At 42.0% G+C, this 19,762-nt stretch overlaps 1 protein-coding gene across 2 annotated transcripts in view; it reads right to left on the reverse strand.

Moving 5' to 3' along the window:
• The window catches only part of CDH26 (cadherin 26), a 40,584-nt gene extending 38,265 nt beyond the window's left edge, over positions 1–2,319 (reverse strand). For both annotated transcript variants that reach the window (XM_061631106.1, XM_061631105.1), the window contains exon 1: positions 1,950–2,319. In XM_061631106.1, the coding sequence (XP_061487090.1) occupies positions 1,950–2,024 (75 nt within the window). In that variant the 5' untranslated portion in view covers positions 2,025–2,319. The remainder of the gene's footprint in view (positions 1–1,949) is intronic.
• Positions 2,320–19,762: the final 17,443 nt, after the last annotated feature.

Here is a 19,762-nt window from a genome sequence, read left to right on the forward strand (position 1 = left end):
TTGGTGACCTCCTTTCCCACCAATGTTCAGTTGTCCTCTTTAACTAGAATTCGTTCAAGAGTGAAGCTATTTTCCTCAAAGGATCCAGCATCTCCTAGAAACCGTTCTATCTCTTGTTCAATATTAGCTCCATGTGCTTGAAGATATATTACAGGTTTATGATCATTCATTTTCTCCTGCATTCTAATGTTACTCTCTGGATCCACAATTATGAGTTCAATCTTCTCATAGTGTTTTATTTTTTATTAGTTCCAAAAGAAAAAAAGGGAAACGAATTCTTTTTTCACCTTTTTGAGACCACGCTTTTAATCTTTATTTTCCAAGGCTTGCTTTACTTATACATTGGGTCAATGATAGCCAAAGTGGCACCCTTCTGATTTTTGGACTCCATCACCCATCATCCACAACCAGCATGGCTAATGGTCAGGGATGATGGGAGTTGTAGTCCACAGACCTTTGGAGAGTACCACAACAGCTATCTGTATTATGCTCCATTCCCCAGCCTTTTGTGTGTACATGGATCACTTATATGAGAGGGTGATTTGAATCCCCATCAGGGTACTGTGCTGGGTGGAGATGTTTAGACTTCTATGCCCGTCCTAGCATCACATCTACTTTTTTTTTTCTGGGTCTGGAGGAAAATGCTTAGATGGCTGTTATCAAGCTCCCTGGTTTAAACTCTTTTACCCTGGTTGTAAAAGCAGCTAGAAGAGGGATTTTGAGTTGGGCAAATTTTAGGAAAAAGTTGAGCACACCCACCCACTACTTCTCTACTGCTACTAGCCAGGGTGGCTCTGCTCTGCTTCTGCAATGGGAGGCAGCATGCTTCGGAATAGATTTTATTCTATTTCACAGTATCTATATACTGCCTAGTAACAGAATGTCTTTGGGCGCTTTACACTTTAAAAAAAAAAGACAGATAATATCAAATACCAGATGTGACATAACTGGGGTGTTATAAAATGGTGCACGGTGTGGAGAAAGTGGACAGGGAAAAGATCCCCCCCCTTCATAAAACTGAACTTGGCACTCTCCAATGAAGCTAAATGTTGTAGGATTCTGGACAGACAGAAGAAAGGACTTCTTCACAAGCCTCATAGTTAAACTAAATTCACTTCCACAAGAGGCAGCCATAGCCACCAGCTTGGATGGCTTTAGAAGAGAATGAGACATTCATTGAAAATAAGGCTATTGATGATTACTTGCCACAGTGGCAATATTGTACGTCCATTGTTGAAGGCAGTAAGCTTCAGATGCCATGGGTGGGGATTACAGGTAGGGAGACCACTGTGGTACTTGGGTCCTGGCTGTGCGACTCCCACAGGCTGGTCTATTTTATTTTGTGTTGAAACTTATATCCCATCCTTTCCCTCAAAGAAGCCCAGCTTGGCAAGGCTGGCCACTGCGAGAAGAGGACACTGGACTAGATGGGCTTTGGGCCCGATCCAGCGGGGCTCTTTCTATTTCCAAAGACACACACAGATTTAACCGACACACAAAACCTAGGGCGGATTTTGAAACCAGCAGCAGAATGAACCCAAGTTTAAAACCAGCAGCGGCGAACAACAGTCCAAAGAGATCTTAAAAGCACTGAGAGACCAATCAGAAACCGAGCTCGAAAATGCACGATCGAAAAGTCCAAGAGATATTTAAAAGGTCGTCACCTGGCCCGAAAAGAAAAGCAGATTGGTGCAGAGCCAAACCACCAGGGAAAGGTGATTAAAAAAAAAGCAGGTGCTGCCAGTTAGTTTCCAAGGAGACAGGAGTCATGGGATCTTTCGCTCCCCCGGACGCTGCTCGTCTCCTCCTAAGACTGGGCAGTCAGTGAAAAAAGCAGCCCTGGGGCAAAGCGTTGAGCCCCCGGAGGGTCCCATTCAGATATCCGATTTGCTAGCCTCCCCTCCCTTTCCTCCCTCCCTCCCTCTCTCCCTCCATCCCTCTTTCCCTACCGCCAGGAGGAGAGGCACAGCGCGGGAGATCCGCGGGCGCGCCGCAGCCGGGAAGAAGCCGCTTCTTATCGGCATCGTGGCTTCGCTCGCTGCTGCCTCTCTCTTTCTAGAGAGGCGAGGTAGGCGATCCTCCAGACGTCTGTCCAGCCGCCTGTTGGCCGCAGAAAGATGCACCTCCCGAGCCCCGTTGGGATCTACCCAAGCAGGAGAGTCCTGAAGAGATCCTACGGAGAGGTGTGCGCGTGCGTGTATGTGTGGACAGTACACTGGAGTGAGCTCTCAAGCCCTCTGACCAGGGATCCTGTAAAGAGGATGGGGGGGGGTGCGCGAGAGAGAAAATGCCTCTTACAGGTCTTGTTGATCTTGTCCAGCCCCACCGCCCCTCCTTTATTTGAACACTGGCTACGCCCACTTAAAGAAACAGATATGAATATCTATCTGTTTGGCATCTTTTTTTTAATTCCACCAAAGCATACACACAGTGCTGAGGGCACCTTCCCAGGTTTAAAAAAAGCAACACCACAAGACAATGAAAATAAGTTTCTCATTTTTTTTTTACTAATAATCAATAAACATATTAATAATCGATAAGAAACAACTAACACCATAATCAACCAATGCATTAACCAAAGAGATTGAAAAATTTAAAATAAAAATAACAGTTCAGAAAGCAAAAGGATTGCAGCGGGGGATATCACCGGTCAAGAGAATCTCTGAGGATGCACAGAATGTCTTCTGGTCCTTTACCACTAAGCAATTGCAATCTGTTCCGCACACACTTTTAAGGTTGAACTACATATTACACTTCGGGTGGGAGCACACAGGAGGGTGTCTTACTTCCAGGTGAAAATGCAAAGCTCTCCCACAGGTGCCCATATCACACCTACAAATACATGGAGGCCCAATCACAGTGTCCGGCTTCAGACCATGCCTGGCTTCATATTAGCGTGAAGCTGTATTACTATACTACATTTCACATAACACATACTATTCAATGCATATTTTAAATAATGTTCAATATGGGTAACCCCCTCCACACACATAGGGAGCTCAACTAAACACAGCTCCCTGCTATACTTCTCAGGATTCTTTGGAGGGAGCCATGTGCTTTAAAATTATGGTGCGTACACAGCAGACTTTGCATTATCTATGTCATGACATTGCATGCATCAGTTCCTCAGACTCCTCTCAACAATTACAAGAGTGCTTTTTTTTTTTACCATATACAAAGCATCTTTCCCCTGTGGAATTGAATGCCTTTTGTTAACTGCTGCTTTTACGTTTTATTTTATTTCATTGCATTTATATCCCACTTTTCTTTCACTGAGCTCAAATGGCATACATGGTTCTCTGCTCTCACTTGATCCTCACAACAACCCTATGTGTTGGCAGGTTAGGCTGAGAGACAATGAACTATCCCAAGATCACCCAGTGAGCTTCATGATGCATTGTGGATTTGAACCCAGCTAAGTCTGACAACCTAACCATATCTTTTTTATAGATATACTGCAAATCATTAGATGGAAACAGCTTAAGGTGTTAGTTTCAGAGCTCTATGGTTGCAGAAGTACAAATTTTTAGTTTTATGAACACATAAAGATACAACTGTCAGTGTCCAACTCTCATCACCAAACTTATTGCCTCCTGAATTTCACACATTCCAAATGTTCTTTAGTAGTACAGAATTAGAAGCACACATGAGAGAAAGCCATGTAGACCAGATTATCCATTTTCCAGGCAAAAGAGGTACAGCAGGTGGAATGATGCAAAAATGTCTCTAATAAAAACCACTCACAAAATCTTATAGTCCCAAGTAAGAAGAAAAGCATTCTTTTTTTTTTAAGAACTAATCCAAGACTAAGCAAAGGTCAGCTACCTTCAAAGGTCAGTGGTTTCTGTGATATCTTAAAGATATTTTGACATTTAGAGAAAGGGAACTACCAATGGCAGGAGATATCAGTGTGGTAACTGACCCTTTGCTAGACAGATGTAAAGCTTGAGAAAGCATAGCTGTTAACAACAACAAGTAATCCAAATGGCAGAAAATGGCTAAATGTTTGGAAAAGAGAGGATGCATGGAGAGTTGTTAATCCTGTAATAAGAAACTATTCATACGAAGAGAAGTCATCATCATCATCTTTATTGTGGTCAACGACCCGTCATACGGATAAAATTTACAAACAGTGCATAGATTAAATAAAATTCACGCTCAAATACTAGAGTAACAGTAAATCAACTACAAGTGAAGGTTAAGAGTGAATAGCAGACATTTGCTCTGAGCTGCGTTAAAATATTTGGCCACTGAAATCAAATGAGGGCTAAAGAGAAGTCATGTTCTAGGATCTGCACATCTTATTCTTAGATTACAATCTTATTCTTAGATAGATTACAGATTCACTTCACACTTATATTATATGGTCAGAATCTCCTCCTGTTTTTTTTTAATTAAACAGTTTAGGGGCCTGACACAGGAAGTAAAAGGTTAACTATTTCCCTGACCCCATTTCCCAGATTTAAATTGTCATCCAAAGCCGGCATTTTGCCCATAGTGGAAAGCATACAAGCAGGTATCCTCATCTGGAGAATGGCAGAGGTGGAAGGAGAAGCAAAGAAGCCTTTCCCAGAGCTAGACACCATGCAGCTGCTTTAAACTATAAAAATCCAGAGAGGGAATGCCAATCGCAATCTCCTGTGTCATGTATGGTTTGACCTTTAGAATGATTCATTGCTGGCACACAGTCTAGAACAGCCTTTCCCAACCAGTGTGCCTCCAGATGCTGTTGGACCACAATTCCCATCTTTCCTGACCATTGGCAATGCTGGCTGAGGCTGATGGGAGTTGTAGTCCAACAACATCTGGAGGCACACTGGTTGGGAAAGGCTGGTCTAGAAACTGGATTAATTTAAGAATATTAAACTCTTACAGCCAGTGTGGTGTACTGGTTAAGGTGTTTGACTATGAGCTGGGAGACCAGGGTTTGAATCCCCACATAGCTATGAATCTCACTGGGTGACCTTGGGCCAGTCACTGCCTCAGCCTCATGAAAACCCTATTCATAGGGTTGCCATAAGTCTGAATCGACTTGAAGGCAATACATTTACATTTTTATTAAAGGTCGGACCTGGCAACCAAGAAGTCTTCTGTATCTTTAAAAGTTGTGCAGGGGGAAGGGAGAATTCCACCTTGTGGTTTTTCCCATTACAGAGTTGCAAGAACACCTGCACTTGGATGACTTTCTCTTCTCCTAAAGATACAGGATCAGGATCAGGCCTTGAGCCTGGCAACCCTAATTGTTATGAGTTTGGGGGTTGAGATAAATGATTTCCATGAGTCCCCTTCCAGTCTCTGATTTGGAACCCTGCACATGGAGGTGGGCTCTGCAGCTGAGAAACCTGCTCTGCTAATCAGATGAGTCTTTTTTGTTAATCTAATAGAGTGGCCAGGTGGGCTAATGGGTCTGTCAAGTACCCATTAACTGGCGAATGGGCCAGGGAGATCCTATTGTTACTGAAACTCTTCAAGACAGCTCCCCCCCCCACCTAAGAGAGGCTTGTGTTTTTAGGGAGTATGAGGAAAGGCTGGGAACTGGAGACAGGCGGAGAGGCTAGCTCTCCCTGCACCATGGTTTTAGGATGCCTCCTGTAAAAGTGATGGAAAAGCAAAATCTATTGGACTGCTGATGCTTTGAACCCCTCCATCTTATGCGCAGGCTGTGAATGTATGTAAATAAACCATATTTCATAAAGACACCACAGTCTCCACTGACCTTCATTCAAAGAAAACCAAACCCTGGGCAAGCACAGGGACCTGTGGAGATCTGTCACCACAGGGAGATTGGGGTGGCATTATTACATTTCTCCAACGAGCTCAAGGTGCCATACACGGTTGTTCTCTTCCCTATTTTATCCTTGCAACAACCCTGTGAGGTAGGTTAGACCAAGAGACAGTGACTGGCCCAAGGTCACCCAGTGAGTGTCATACTCAAGTGACTACTTGACCTACTCTTAACATTCTGACCACTCCACCACACTGGCTTAAATGGTTAATTTGCCTTGTCTATTCCTGTCAGAAATAATAAAGCTTTAGAGAGGAATTAGGGTAGGTCAAAGCCAAACTAAACGATCTTTGTTTGCAGATGACACTAGAGCAGCCCCTACCTTCTTTAACTTATCTTTGCAATCAAATTGATTGCTACAGCCCAACAGCTGGGTCAGAAAAAGTCAAAATTGCTAGCAATAAACCTTTCAGCTGAAGCTCATTCTGGAGTCAACAAGCTGGGCTTTGCCTGCTTAAACAAACTCCATTAGATGTGTGGCCATAAAACTGAAATGAGACCTATCAACAATGTTTAAGTTAAACTATGGTAGAGCTATTGAAAAGACCAAACGTAATTTGGAAAGATGGGCTGCTTTGAAACAGTCCTGGTTCTTAAGGATCACCACGGTTAATATTGTTATGGGTTTGGGGTTGAGATAGATGGTTTCTACGAGTCCCCTTCAGCCTCTGATTTGGAACCCTGCACCTGGAGGTGAGAAATCTGCTCTGCTGGGCAGATCTCCCTTTGTTAGTCTAATAGGGTGACCAGGTGAGTTAATGGGCCTTATAAAGTACCCCTTAACTGGCGAATGAGTCAGGGAGATCCTATAGTTATTAAAACTCTTCAGGAGAGCCCTCCCTTTCCTGAGGCCAAGGAGAGGCTTGCATTTTGAGGTGGAGGCAGAGAGACAAAAGCTGGAGACTGAGGGCAGGCAGAGAGGCTAGCTCTCTGCACCATGACTTTAGGGTGTCTCCTGTAAAGAAAAATGCAAGATCTATTGGACTGCTGATGCCTTGAACTCCTCCATCCTAAGCTCAGGTTGGAATGTGTGTTCCACACATAAACTATATTTCATAGAGACACCACAGACTCCGCTGACCTTTTTTCCAAGGAAACCAAACCCTGGGCAAGTGCAGGGACCCCTCAAAATCTCTCACTGCTCGGAGATTGGGGAGGCACACAACAGTATTTATGTTCCTAACTTTATCGTCCTGTCAAACTGCTCAAATTGCTTGGTTAAGACTTTGGATCTATCAAAATAAGGAGGAAACATGTTTCTGGTTGGAACAAGCATCAATTACAGTCCCTGTAGAAGCTTTGCCCTTGGTTGAAGCAGGGGGTGGGGGAGAAGAGCCGAGCCACAAATATGAAATATCTTATCAGTCTGGGCTGGAGGCAGAAGGACCTTTAAGGTGCAATGTGAACTTAATTATTTCCTTGATCTGCTTTGCATTCATCACATAAATAAAACTAATAATAAAACTTAGTAAATATTTGATCAGATAAACATGCAAGGCACCTGAAAGGGGGGGGAAGCTCTGAAAGGGAGACAGTCTACCTGGAGAATGGGGGCAGACAAAAGAGTAAGAGGCAATCAACATTCCATTTGGAGTGTCTCTGGATGTTGCTGGAGAGGCAGGCAGGCAGGCTGGCTTATCCCACACCAGAAAACCCTTTTCCCAATTCTCATTTTCAGATAAAACTATATGCATCTATTCTAGAGTCCACAGAAGCCATTTTCGTTCATTTTTTCTGCATCTTCATTTCCCATCTAGTCTCCAGGCTCATGAATCTGCTATAAGAGTTCATCCAGACTGTCACAGTTTTAGGTGGGAGGAATGCTGTTAGTTGCCACCCGTGTCACAGAGCCCTAATTGGTTAAACAAGAAGTCGCGCAGAGCTTGGAAAAGTTACTTTTTTGAACTACAACTCCCATCAGCCCAATCCAGTGGCCATGCTGGCTGGGGCTGATGGGAGTTGTAGTTCAAAAAAAGTAACTTTTCCAAGCTCTGGAAGTTGGGCAGTTAGTGTTGCCAGCCCCTTACTCTTCCATTAGAGATTTGGCAGGCATCCTTGCTGTTGACTTTTGTGTTGAAGGCCTTTTTACGTTGACAGGCCTTTTTAGCTGTTTAAACTTTCTTGATTAGCCAGTTGCTTCAATGATCATTCTGTATTTTTACAATATATCTGTTGTATTGTACTTGTATGTATTGTTGCATACCACCCAGACATTTTATATGAGTTGACACAGTATATGAAAGCCAGTGCGGTGTAGGATATGTGGGATAGCATTTGCTTGTTGATGAGATGTCATGTAACCTTCCCATAAACAAATCAGAATGAATGCTCAACAAACAAGAGATATTGTATAATGCTCATAGACAGGTTGCCTGGAAGTGATCTGGGAGAACATTGCTATGTACAATTTCCAAAGAAGGGACGAGTTAGAGTTACAACCTCACTGTTAAGATAGGACAGTAATCATTACTCATGTCATCAGAATATTTTCTTTTCCTTTCTAAACAGAAACTGGAATTGCTGGATCTCATAAAAGGCTGCTATCTCTAGAATTTGACAGTGTTTGTTTTATCTAACACCTAGACATGCATGACTACAAAAGAAAAGGAATTTAATGCCAACTTTAATTGCACTTAGTCATCACCAGTAGTCAACTCTTTCAAGTCTAGCCTGTCTGTAAGAAACAGGTATGTCATGCAAGAGTTGTAGCCAAATTCTCCATAAGTAGTAAACTCTTACAAAATATGTGGTTTTATTTTTAAAAGGGAGTGTATAAAGGAGTGCTTTCCCGCCCAACATCATTTTTCCCGTGTCACTGAATTCTTAGAAACATGAAAGCCACTTTGGGTATATGAATGAACCAAAGGCACTCCAAGTTCAGGATTGAGTATATTAGGCCTACCAGAGGCCTTTGTCCCTGGTGTGTGGAAGGAGACCTCAATAGTTGCATCCCCCCTAAACCAAGGATGGGGAACCTCAGGCCTAGGGGCCAGATGTGGCCCTCCGGTCCTGCCTGCTTGGTCCTCGGGGCTCTCCCCAGCTGCAACTCTTCTCCCCAGGACATACCTCCTCACCAGCCATGCTTTGTACTCTCCTTGAGTGCTTTTGCCTAGCTAGAATGCATCCTTCAATTCTGATAAAGTTTCTTGCTTGCCTGAATGGAAGATAGAGAACGACGTGTGTATAGAAACAAGTCTTCTGTACAAGGTACAATTAACATGCATTACTCCACCCACTTTTGCCTCTGGCCCTGCCCACTAGTGGCACATGGCCCCCAAAACATGGCCCCCAGCCTGAAAAAGTTTCCCTATCCCTGTTTTTAATGTAAAGTTTCCTGACAGTGCAGTGCTGTGTGCGAATGAAATAGATGTACTATTCTGTTACTTGATAGTAAATACAGGAATACTTCACCCTTCCAAATGATGAGTAATTTCCCTCATCCAAAAGATTTTAAATGTTTACCTCAGTGCAAGGTGACCATCAAGAACAGATAGCAAGGACTTATGTTAGTTGAATGTTCCATTGCAACATAGAAAATTGAATATTACTGGAGTGGAGGTGGAAATCAGATTAGCCGATTTCTGGAGGTCAGATGGAACAAAAGGTCAAGAACAAACATTTAGGTGAGGAAAGCAGGACATTTCCAGAACAAAATCTTCAATGTAAGGGATGCTTTGCAGCTGCACACCAGGGCTGGGGAATGCCTGAGCTCTCCAGACGTTGCTGAACTACAACTCTCATCAGCCCCAGCAAGCATGGCCAATGGCCAGGTACGGTGGGAGGTGTAGTTCGCTAACATCTGGAGGGCAGGAGATTACCTGACCCCTCTGTACACGATACAGCACTGTTCTTCAACCTTGGTTCCCGATATGTCGTTGGACTACAACTCCCATCATCCCAGACAGCATAGTCAATAGTCAGGAATGATGGGAGTTATAGTCTATCAACATCTGGGGACCCATGGTTGAAGACCACTGGCGTATGGTATGAAACAAGGGACATCCCCTAAGCTAGTGGTTCCCAAACATCCCCCCGCCCCATTGACTACTTGAAAATTGCTGATGGTCTTGGCAGACCACTTAATGATTTTTCTGCCCATTGTAGCAATGGTAATCTGCTATGCTAGGTGGTGTGTGATTTTTAATTGCATTTTAATAGCTTCTTTTATTTCTTAAATTATATTTTATTATAATTCCACAGAATTTAAATTGTAATATAATAAAATATATGAAATAAAAGAAGCAATAAAATGCAATGAAAAATTAACATGAATATTTAATGTAGACATGCCACAGATCACCTGAATGAAGCTCGTGGACCACAGGTGGTCCACGGATCAGTGTTTGGGAACCTCTGCAATAAGCTTTATGGGAGTGTGATACATGTTGAAATAAGGTTTACCCATTCTTTTCGGTCATCAATATTCTCTTCTTTGTTCTTTATTTTTTAATTTTTCTATACTGTTCTTTCTCCCACACAAACACGCAAGCAGTAAAACAATACAATTAAAATAAAATGATAGATTTCAAATGCTTTAAAAATATCAAAAACATCTAAAAACATTTTAAAAGCAGACACATACTTGCACAGTTAATAACTGCTAGGAACAATTGCTTCCAGCCATCAAATACATGGCTGAATAGGAATGTTTTTTAATGTCCTCCTGCATGTTAATACAGATGCACCTCATCAGGGACAGCATTCCACAAACAGGGAACCACCTACAAGAAGGCCCTGCACCCATTGGCTCCAGGTGGGCAGCTCCTACAGTTCTGGGGCATGGAACAGCATAAGGGGGCCATAAGATAAGAGGTGCATACCAACTCAATGGAAATCTCGCAGACTTTACCTAAATTTTGGACAAGTTCACAAAACTACAGGCTTCCCGTGCTCTTGCTGTGGCTAGGGTACCCAGATGCAAAAAAAGGTCAGGGCTCTTGCACCTTTAATAGTTGTGTCCAAGAGGGGATTTCATCATCAGCCAGCACCTGCTTGCATGACACCTGCTGAAATCCCCTCTTTGACACAACTGTTAAAGGTGAAGGAGCCTTGACCCTTTTGCACCTGGCCATTCTAGCTGTGGCACACAGCAGGAGGAGCATGAATGATTCCTAGAAAAGACAAGTGCCACTTTGATTAAGCACAATCATTCTCTACCACAGTGCTGCAGTGACAGAAGAAGCCACATACTGGATCTCAATTTTTCCTTCTATGTGTCATGTCTCAGTTCACAGACACCTTACAACAGGGATAGAGAACCTCTGTCCCTCCAGATGCTGTTGGACTACAACTCCCATCCTCCTCCATCACTGACCATGCTGGCTGGGGCTGATGGGAGTTGTAGTCCAGCAGCATTTGGAAGGTCAAAGGTCCACATCCCCTCCCTTAAAATAAGGCTTGGACCAAGCAATACACAACTAGGATGGGGCTTCAGTTGTGTCTCTTTCAGAACTCTGAAGCAGAGTGACATTGAGCAGGTGCAGGTTTCTTTTTTATAAATATAGCAAAACATCTATAAACATAGCAAAATAAAAACAAGTATTGTTTCTAAATTAAAAAAGACCAAAAACATTTTTTCTAAAACTGATGCTGCAACTCCGTTCCCTTTCCAAATAAAAACATTACTAGTTAATTTCACACATTTTTATCAGGCACTGCCTCCTTGTAGGTAACTAGTTTCAAGTGCGAGAACAGGTGTTTTCAGCAACTATACATGCATGTAGACTGAGTAAGTAATTTCATAGGTGGTTTCTTGTCAATAACGATTTAACAAAACACACAGCAGATACAGCATATGGACCAGCCATGGGGATCCTTTGGCCCTTCAGATCTTGCTAAACTATAACTCCCATCAGCCCCATCAAATATGGCCAATGGCCAGGGATGATAGGAATTATAGTTCAGCAACATCTGGAGGGCTGAAGGTTTCCCACACCTGCTATAATCCTAATGAGTTGAGTAACAGTGTCAAGTACCAGGAACCAATGTACCTGAACAGGTGCAGTTCACTTTTAAGAGTTCGGAGTAGATGTTTAATTTGGGCACTATATGCCTTTAGGCAGGAGAGCCAATGTGGACCTGGGAGACCAGGGTTCAAATCCCCACATAGCCATGAAGTTCACTCGGTGACCTTGGGCCAGTCACTGCCTCTCAGCTTCAGAGAAAGGCAATCGTAAACCACCTCTAAATACCGCTTACCATGAAAACCCTATTCATAGGGTTGCCATAAATCGGGATCGACTTGAAGGCAGTCCGTTTCCATTTTTCATTCCTTTAGGCATGACCCTGAGATAGATTTTTGCATCCTCTGCTCTCAGTGCCTGAGGAACAATCTGCTCAGTAGTGGGAGACACCCTGAAAGTCAAGACTTTTTGGCTTTTTGACTGAGCGAGCCAAGACACCTCTGGTTTTGCCCCAGGCCACTGGAACTGGATTTTTGGCAGCAAATGTTCCTTACTGAAGAACTCATATTTGTTTAGCCTGTCCCTCCCCAGATATGTCTTTCACCCCACCTCCGTTGTTTTTTCAAGCAAACTTCAACTTAACAGTGGTCAGGAGTGTTTGTCCTGACTTGTTAGAACAGATTGTCTAGGGATGAGAGTTAGCTAATGTTTCTTTCTTCCTTTCCTGAGAAAATCAATTGCATGATCACTTGTGCATGTACAGTTGCTGTTTGTCTTGAGGTGGAAGGTGAGGGATGAGCTTAAGACTCAGTCTGAGGACACCCTGGCAGTACAGTACAGCATGTTGCTGCAGGGTTCACTAAACAAGAAACACTCGGGCATTAGTGACATAATGTGCAAGCACGAGCAACACATCTGTCTCCCAGGAGAAGCTGATAATGCAGCTACTTCACATGCATTTGACATAATTCTAACTCCCCACATAGTTTCCCTTTGTCTCATGCAACTGGCTATAGATGACTTCAGACAGCGGGTGAGAACCCACATGAATCAGAGCCCTTCCAGACAAAAACTCCTGCACACAGAAAAGTAGGTATCAGGGAGAATGGTTCTAGGCTTTTGTTGTATATTATATGAATTTTTAGTTTCATCGTGATTTTTCTTTTTATTATGTAATGCTATTATGCTACAGTATTTGGACTTTTGTTTACGTAAACTGCTCTGAGCGCAGACTATTTGTGGGAAATGTGGTATATAAATAAATTGACTATTGACTACTATTGGCTAGGCTATTACTTTTCTGAGACTAGGGATAGGGGAGAAATTAGATTCAGTTCATGTTTCAAGCCAAATATATCAAATCCGCACTTTCTGAAACAATATGAGAACCAAAACAGCCATTCTTTGAAAGTTGCACTTACTCAAATTTGGCAATGAAGTTTGCCAATCAAACAATGTTTACAAACATGCATATGTTGGGGAAAAAGGAATACATGAGTGAAAATAGCATACAAAAATACATTAGATGAGAGATAGTTTGCAAAAATGTGTACATTAGTCAAACCTCCCTACAAAAATGTGTTTATTAGGAGAAATTTGCACTAAAATGCTTTTTGATGAGGATATATATAATCACAAATTGTTGCAAAAGTGTGGAGAACTGAATTTGAGATTGGAAACATGAAAAACTGAGAGAACTGAAATCAACAGATCTTTCCATCCCTACTTTCCCATTCTAAACATGTCAAGTCTGCCATTGTGGAACAATCACTTTGTGCCTTCAGAAAAGCAACCATGCCTGCAATTTGCATCGAACGCTGGCACAAAATCTCCTCCTCCTCCTCCTACTCCTCAAAAAAGTGTTTTTAAATTTGTATATTTGTTTTTAATTGTTGTAAACTGCCCAGAGAGCTTCGGCTATGGGGTGGTATACAAATGTAATAAACAACAACAACAACACAACAACTTGTCAAGGATTATCAATACCTTGGCACAGTCATTAACCAAAGTAGAGAGAACAGTCAAGAGATTAGAAGAAGGCTAGGACTGGCGAGGGAAGCCATGAGACAACTAGAAAAGGTCCTCAAATGCAAAGATGTATCACTGAACACTAAAGTCAGGATCATTCAGACCATGGTATTCCCGATCTCTATGTATGGATGTGAAAGTTGGACAGTGAAAAAAGTGGATAAGAGAAAAATCAACTCATTTGAAATTTTGTGTTGGAGAGTTTTGCAGGTACCATGGACCGTGAAAAAGACAAATAATTGGGTGTTAGAACAAATTAAACCAGAACTATCACTAGAAAAGAAGATAATGCTGGGAAAAACAGAAGGGAGTAGAAAAAGAGGAAGACCAAACAAGAGATGGATTGATTCCATAAAGGACGCCACAGACCTGAACTTACAAGATCTGAACAGGGTGGTTCATGACGGATGTTATTGGAGGTCGCTGATTCATAGGGTCACCATAAGTCATAATTGACTTGAAGGCACATAACACACACATACACACACACACACATATAATTAAATATAATAATTAAATATTGCAAACTTATTGCCTTGTGAAGACAGGCTGTGGCCAAACCATTCACAGGTTTAATATATGACAACCTCAAGCAGCTGCTGCAATGTGTAGATGTGGAAAGTCTGGAGTTGCTACAAAGATACTATTCCTTCTGCTACTCTGATTAGTTCATCTGTAGTCATTATCTTGTATTTTGATTGACAGTTACTTTACCTGGTCCAACCAAGCGTTCTGCTGTTCCTCAGTTGTACTGGAACACAATGTTACAGACTGAACATAGCTCAAGGAACAAAGAAGACAAGAGATAAACTCATGCAACACAGCAAAAAGGGGAAGGGGGGAGGGATGCAATAGAATAAAAGTAAGAAAGGACAAGTGGAACAGGCAGCAAAATGTTGCAATGTATCCTCCCCACTTAACAGGAGTACTTATGTTTAGGGTGCTGGCCACTCAACTATGCCTTCCTCCAGCAGGCCATGCCATGCCATGCCCTACCTTCCCATTTTCCTTTTCCAACTGACAGCATTCTGTGGCTACTGAGTGTGCATATACTTCATTGGCCTGTTTTTTGTGGTTTTTTGTGGGTAGGAAGTTGCTTTCTTAGACATTTAACCCCGCACTCCTGCAAAATGCAGGGTCTTCCAGTCATGCTACTACCTTTCCCTTGTTGTTTGGTGACTCTGGTCTGGTTACGATCCTGTCAGTGCTCATCACTTATTAGGAGCCTTGATACATGGGTCTAAACAACACATTTTTTTAGTTGGCTTTGGCCAGTGTTGAGGCCAAAACTTGCTTCCCTTTGCACACCCCTCCCATTACCTCTCCTCATTTTGCTTTTGGCTGGGGGAGAGAGCAAATGAAAATGTGCACACAGGCTCTTCAAAATGTCTGTCTGGACACATCTGTGATTTTTTAAATATACACCTTCTCTACCATTATGCCAGCCTTCCTCATCCCTGTGCCCTCCAAATGTTTTGGAGTACAACTCCCATCACCATCAGCCAGCACAGATGGCTGCACTAGTTCAAAGGAGCAACGGAGACACATTTGTATAACTTAGAACCACCTTTCCCAACCTTTGAGTCCTCAGACGTTGCTGGACTACAACTCCCATCAGCCCCAACCAGCATGGCCAATGGTTCAGAATGATGGGAACTGTAGTCCAGCAACATCTAGGGACCCAAAGATTGGGAAAAGTTGACTTAAGAGCAGGGATAGCCAATATGGTACCCTCCAGTTGTTGCTGGACTACAACTCCCATCATCCTTGGCCATTGGCCATGCTTGCTGGGGCTGATGGAATGTGGAGTCCAACAACATCTGAAGGGTACCACATTGGCTACCTCTGACTTAAGAGCATGTGCAAAGAGATGCCAAACTGAATGGCAGGAGATTCAGGGCAGGCAAAAGGAAGTACTTCTTCACACAGAGTATAATTAGTTTATAGAATTTGCTTTCACATGATGTGATAATAGTAGCTTATGTCCAAACTAAACATGTTAAACATGTGTTTGCATCTAATTGGCACAGTGTATACACAAGGTATTTCTAATTATTATTATTTCAAGTACAATGGGGGCTTTCTACTAAAGCAAACACTACCTTCAGGAGGATTTCTTCAGGACCACAGCACAGGAGGGAGTAAATTCCCTCTCTGTGACTGCTCTAATCTCATTAATTACCCCCAGCCAATGCAATTTGCATTTTTTTTAAAAAAGAAAAAGAAAAATTAGCTTCAAAGAAACATTTACCATTGTGTGTAGTTTGGTTCTTAGATGGCTTTAAAGAGACATTTCATCAATTCATGGTGATCAAGAATATCAATTGCTGCTAGTCATGATGATTATATGTACCTCCAGGGTCAGGGGCACCATGTCTCTGAATACCAGTTGCTAGGGAACAACAGTGGGCAAGAGCTACTCTGCTCATTTGCTGCTTGCGGATACTGTCACATCCCCACCCTGCCTACACTCCACCTTTAGCAATGGAGATGTGGAGTTTACCTTTCTTCCGCCTCTCCTTACAGCAAAGCTGTTAGATAGGACTCTGCCTATTTCCCTCAGCCCTTCTTATAAACATTCAGGCTCCCAGTCAAGCCTCAACTCCCCTGTGTATCCTTATGACTCTCAAGGTAACAGCCTTGGGTTGGTCTCCTGTAACCTGCTCCAATTACTTGCTCATGTACTTCGCTGCCACCATTAATACTGTTGCCCTCTTGTACTCCTGTTAAAGCTGGCCAAGAACCAGGCGTGTTTTTAAAGTAGAAACAAGTTTATTTAACAGATGTTCTTAAGCCAGATTGTTTACGTTTCAAGTTATAAAGCATATGGTTTCTAGATATGTGCTTTACATAGTTTCAACAGTCCTTACTTTATTGTCAATATCAACCTGCCTATAACCCTCTACATCCCCCTCACACACACATCCTCCAGCCCTCTCTATCCCAGCCAACGTCAAACCCTATCTCACCGAAAACCAAGCCCTCTCTTCACAAACAATTCCCTATCTAACTATATAAACTGTCAATTCTTCAAACATAAATCAGCCATTCCACATTCACCCAGCCAATCACGCACAGAACTCACCAACATGCCATACTGGCATTCCCAATTCTCACTACTTACCATACTCAACCTAATAAAACCTCACTTACCATAAATATCAAATTACATTCACAACCATTATTTACACAGGAATATGGAACATCACAGATATCCCATAGGCATCTTGTTGGTCACTGTGGGAAACAAGATACTGGACTTTGCTGCGCTGAGTGGGATATCATTGTTGTTGTTGTTAATTTAATAATCATAATAGATGGACCATTGGACTGATCGGGCAGCACTTTTCTTATTTTCTAACCCACCCAGCAAATTGGGAATTATTGTATTATATGGAGAACTGGGAGGCGTTTTTAACTCTTGTGATAGGAGTTGGGTAGACCTGTGGAAGGAAAGTTGTACAACACATGCATTGTGTGAAAAGCATCTCTGCCATACCAGTATTAGTTGTTTCAGATGCTTCTACCACAGATTTACAATGGCCAATGGATTGTGGAACTGGAATTGTTTTTTGTTTATAGACTGCCACTGTTCGGGATGACAACAATCTCTGAACTTGCTTCAACCTTTGATTTGTTTAAATGGTCACAGTGTTAACCAGAGGTTGAAGTGAGCTGAAAGAGAGTTAATGACAACCCAATTTAAGATCAATGGCCCATGACCCTCTAATCTTTCATCCTCTGATAAAATGTTCATCTGGTGGGTAGTCCACAGACTGAGAGAAACAGAGTGACTTGTGAATACCTGAAGATTAGAATGTACTATGTGGCTGAAACAAATTCCTTATCAAAAGAGCAGGGAGACATCCCTTAAAAAAAAACCCTTTAGATTTTGAGTGCATAAAGAAATGATTCCTTTACCCTTGGCCAAGTAATATAATTCCTACTCTTGGCCAAGTGATGCAACTGTTTCACTGAAACAAAGTCCAAATACGTATTTAAAATCACAACATTGCTAGATTACGTACAGAACAAGGTATTTGTGCCATTAATACCTGCAGTAAAGGGTGAACATTGTCAGGTGCTAATTTCCCAATCCTAGTGGGGTAGCCGCAAGGGAATCTGTGCATCTTTCACTTCCCCCATCTGCACAAATATTAACTGCGTAAGGACTCTGGCTTACACTGAATCTGACACACTTATTTTATCTTTAGAACTAAAATAAATAAATGGGTCCAGAAAGCTCTCAGGCTAAATTTAAGGAGAGTTTGTACGCAATACTTTTCAGATGCAAGAAAGAGCTTCACGCTGCAGCAAGTGTGTCTGCTACCTATACACTGGTAATAAATGCCACAATAAAGTTCATTCCCAGTTCAGCTGTGAATCAACTAGGTGGCCTTAGGCAAGCCGTTGTCTCTCAGCGAAAGTTGTACCACGTGTAATATGGGACTACCTTTTAAGGCTTGTTATATGGATTCCTGAATTAATGTATGTGAAATGGATTGAACATTTTGGAAAAGTGTTATCTATTCATTATTTACACTTATTAGACACCTTTTAACCTAATCCTGTAGGTGAGGATATAAAAGCAATGCATTTGTTGAATAGACCAATTAGATACAGCTGTTGCTTTCAGGTTTTGCAAGGGTAATGAGGGCCAATTAAAAAAAAGAGTTCCATGGGTTCTGATCCTGAACCATTGCACAAAGTAGGTTTATTGTATTTATTTATTTATATTTTACAGAGACCGCTGATATTTATTAAATCTGATCAGGGCATGCTTGAGCATACAGAAAAAAATTGTAGCAATATGACTTTCAAACAATCACACATATGAACTTCGGCAACCTCTCAGTAATATGATTAAAGTCTAGAGCTGATGTGGAAGAAAACACCTATATAGTAAATTTTAAAAAAATAGTTTTCAGCCGTTCCTGAGAATGTGACATCTTAGAATGTTGGTACAACAACAAAGCATCCTGTTTTTTGTTTCCTGTTTTAGGAACATTTTAATGTTACCCAGTTCCATGCTTTCAGATCTTAAGAGAGTTGTGGTGAGGATGGGGGCGGGGGGAAGAGAAGACACAGTTCAGTATCACTGTACAAATTCAGTCAATAAAATGATTTAAGTATGCAGACAACTTACCTTATTTACCTTTCAGTTAAATCACAGCTGCCCCAAACTGAGAGTCACCTAAACATGTATTATCAAAATGTATTCTGGACATTTGGTGGAAGTTCTGTTAAGGTGGTTTTAACAGCCTCCCTGCAATTTTATTTTGAATTCCAAACATAAAGCAGTTTGAAGTATGCATCCAGTCCAGATCCCTATGCGTCCTCTGATGCAAACACAGAGATCCTACGTGTATAGGGCCTCCCAGTTCACTCCAAAGGAGGGCACCATTTTGCATGCACAAAATTAGGCTTCTACAGCACTGGCTCTCCACCAAAGCAAATGTAATAGGCCTTGGGGATTGAAGAGCTCAGTGCATACACCAGAGTCTCCAGGGGCCACACTTTAAATACTCTGCAGCAATTTTTAATTTAGGTGGATGACATTCTGAATCATACTTCTCTGAATTAGATTTGCTATGTTCCCTTTCCCATGAAAAAGCCTGGCAATCTGTTGGAAGCACTGTAGACATTCAAATCTGGCCTTTCTAAAATAGCTATAGAGTGAGGTATTGCACTTCAGTAAGTTTAATCTGTTTTAAGCTGATTACATCATGTTTTAGAGTATGCCAAGCATGGAGAGGACTAGAATGATGACTGAACTAATGTACTGATTGAGCACCAAACTAAGCATTTTGAGAAGTGCAGAGCTGCTGCCCAAAATTATAGCAGCAGCTCTGTGTCCAATTCTTCCCTCCACAACTTCTAGTAAACTTACATGCCTCCCAATGACCTGCATTTCCCCACTCCTATTCCATGCCATCAGCTGCCACATGGCAAAACAGCAGACATCATGACAATTTGAGCTAAGTTCTACTAGATGTTATGGAGTAGGTAGTTTGATACCTGATGATCATTTGCAGCAGCAGCAGTT

This window comes from Rhineura floridana, chromosome 6 (assembly GCF_030035675.1).
Source record: "Rhineura floridana isolate rRhiFlo1 chromosome 6, rRhiFlo1.hap2, whole genome shotgun sequence".
In the NCBI taxonomy this organism is placed as follows: Eukaryota; Metazoa; Chordata; class Lepidosauria; order Squamata; family Rhineuridae; genus Rhineura; species Rhineura floridana.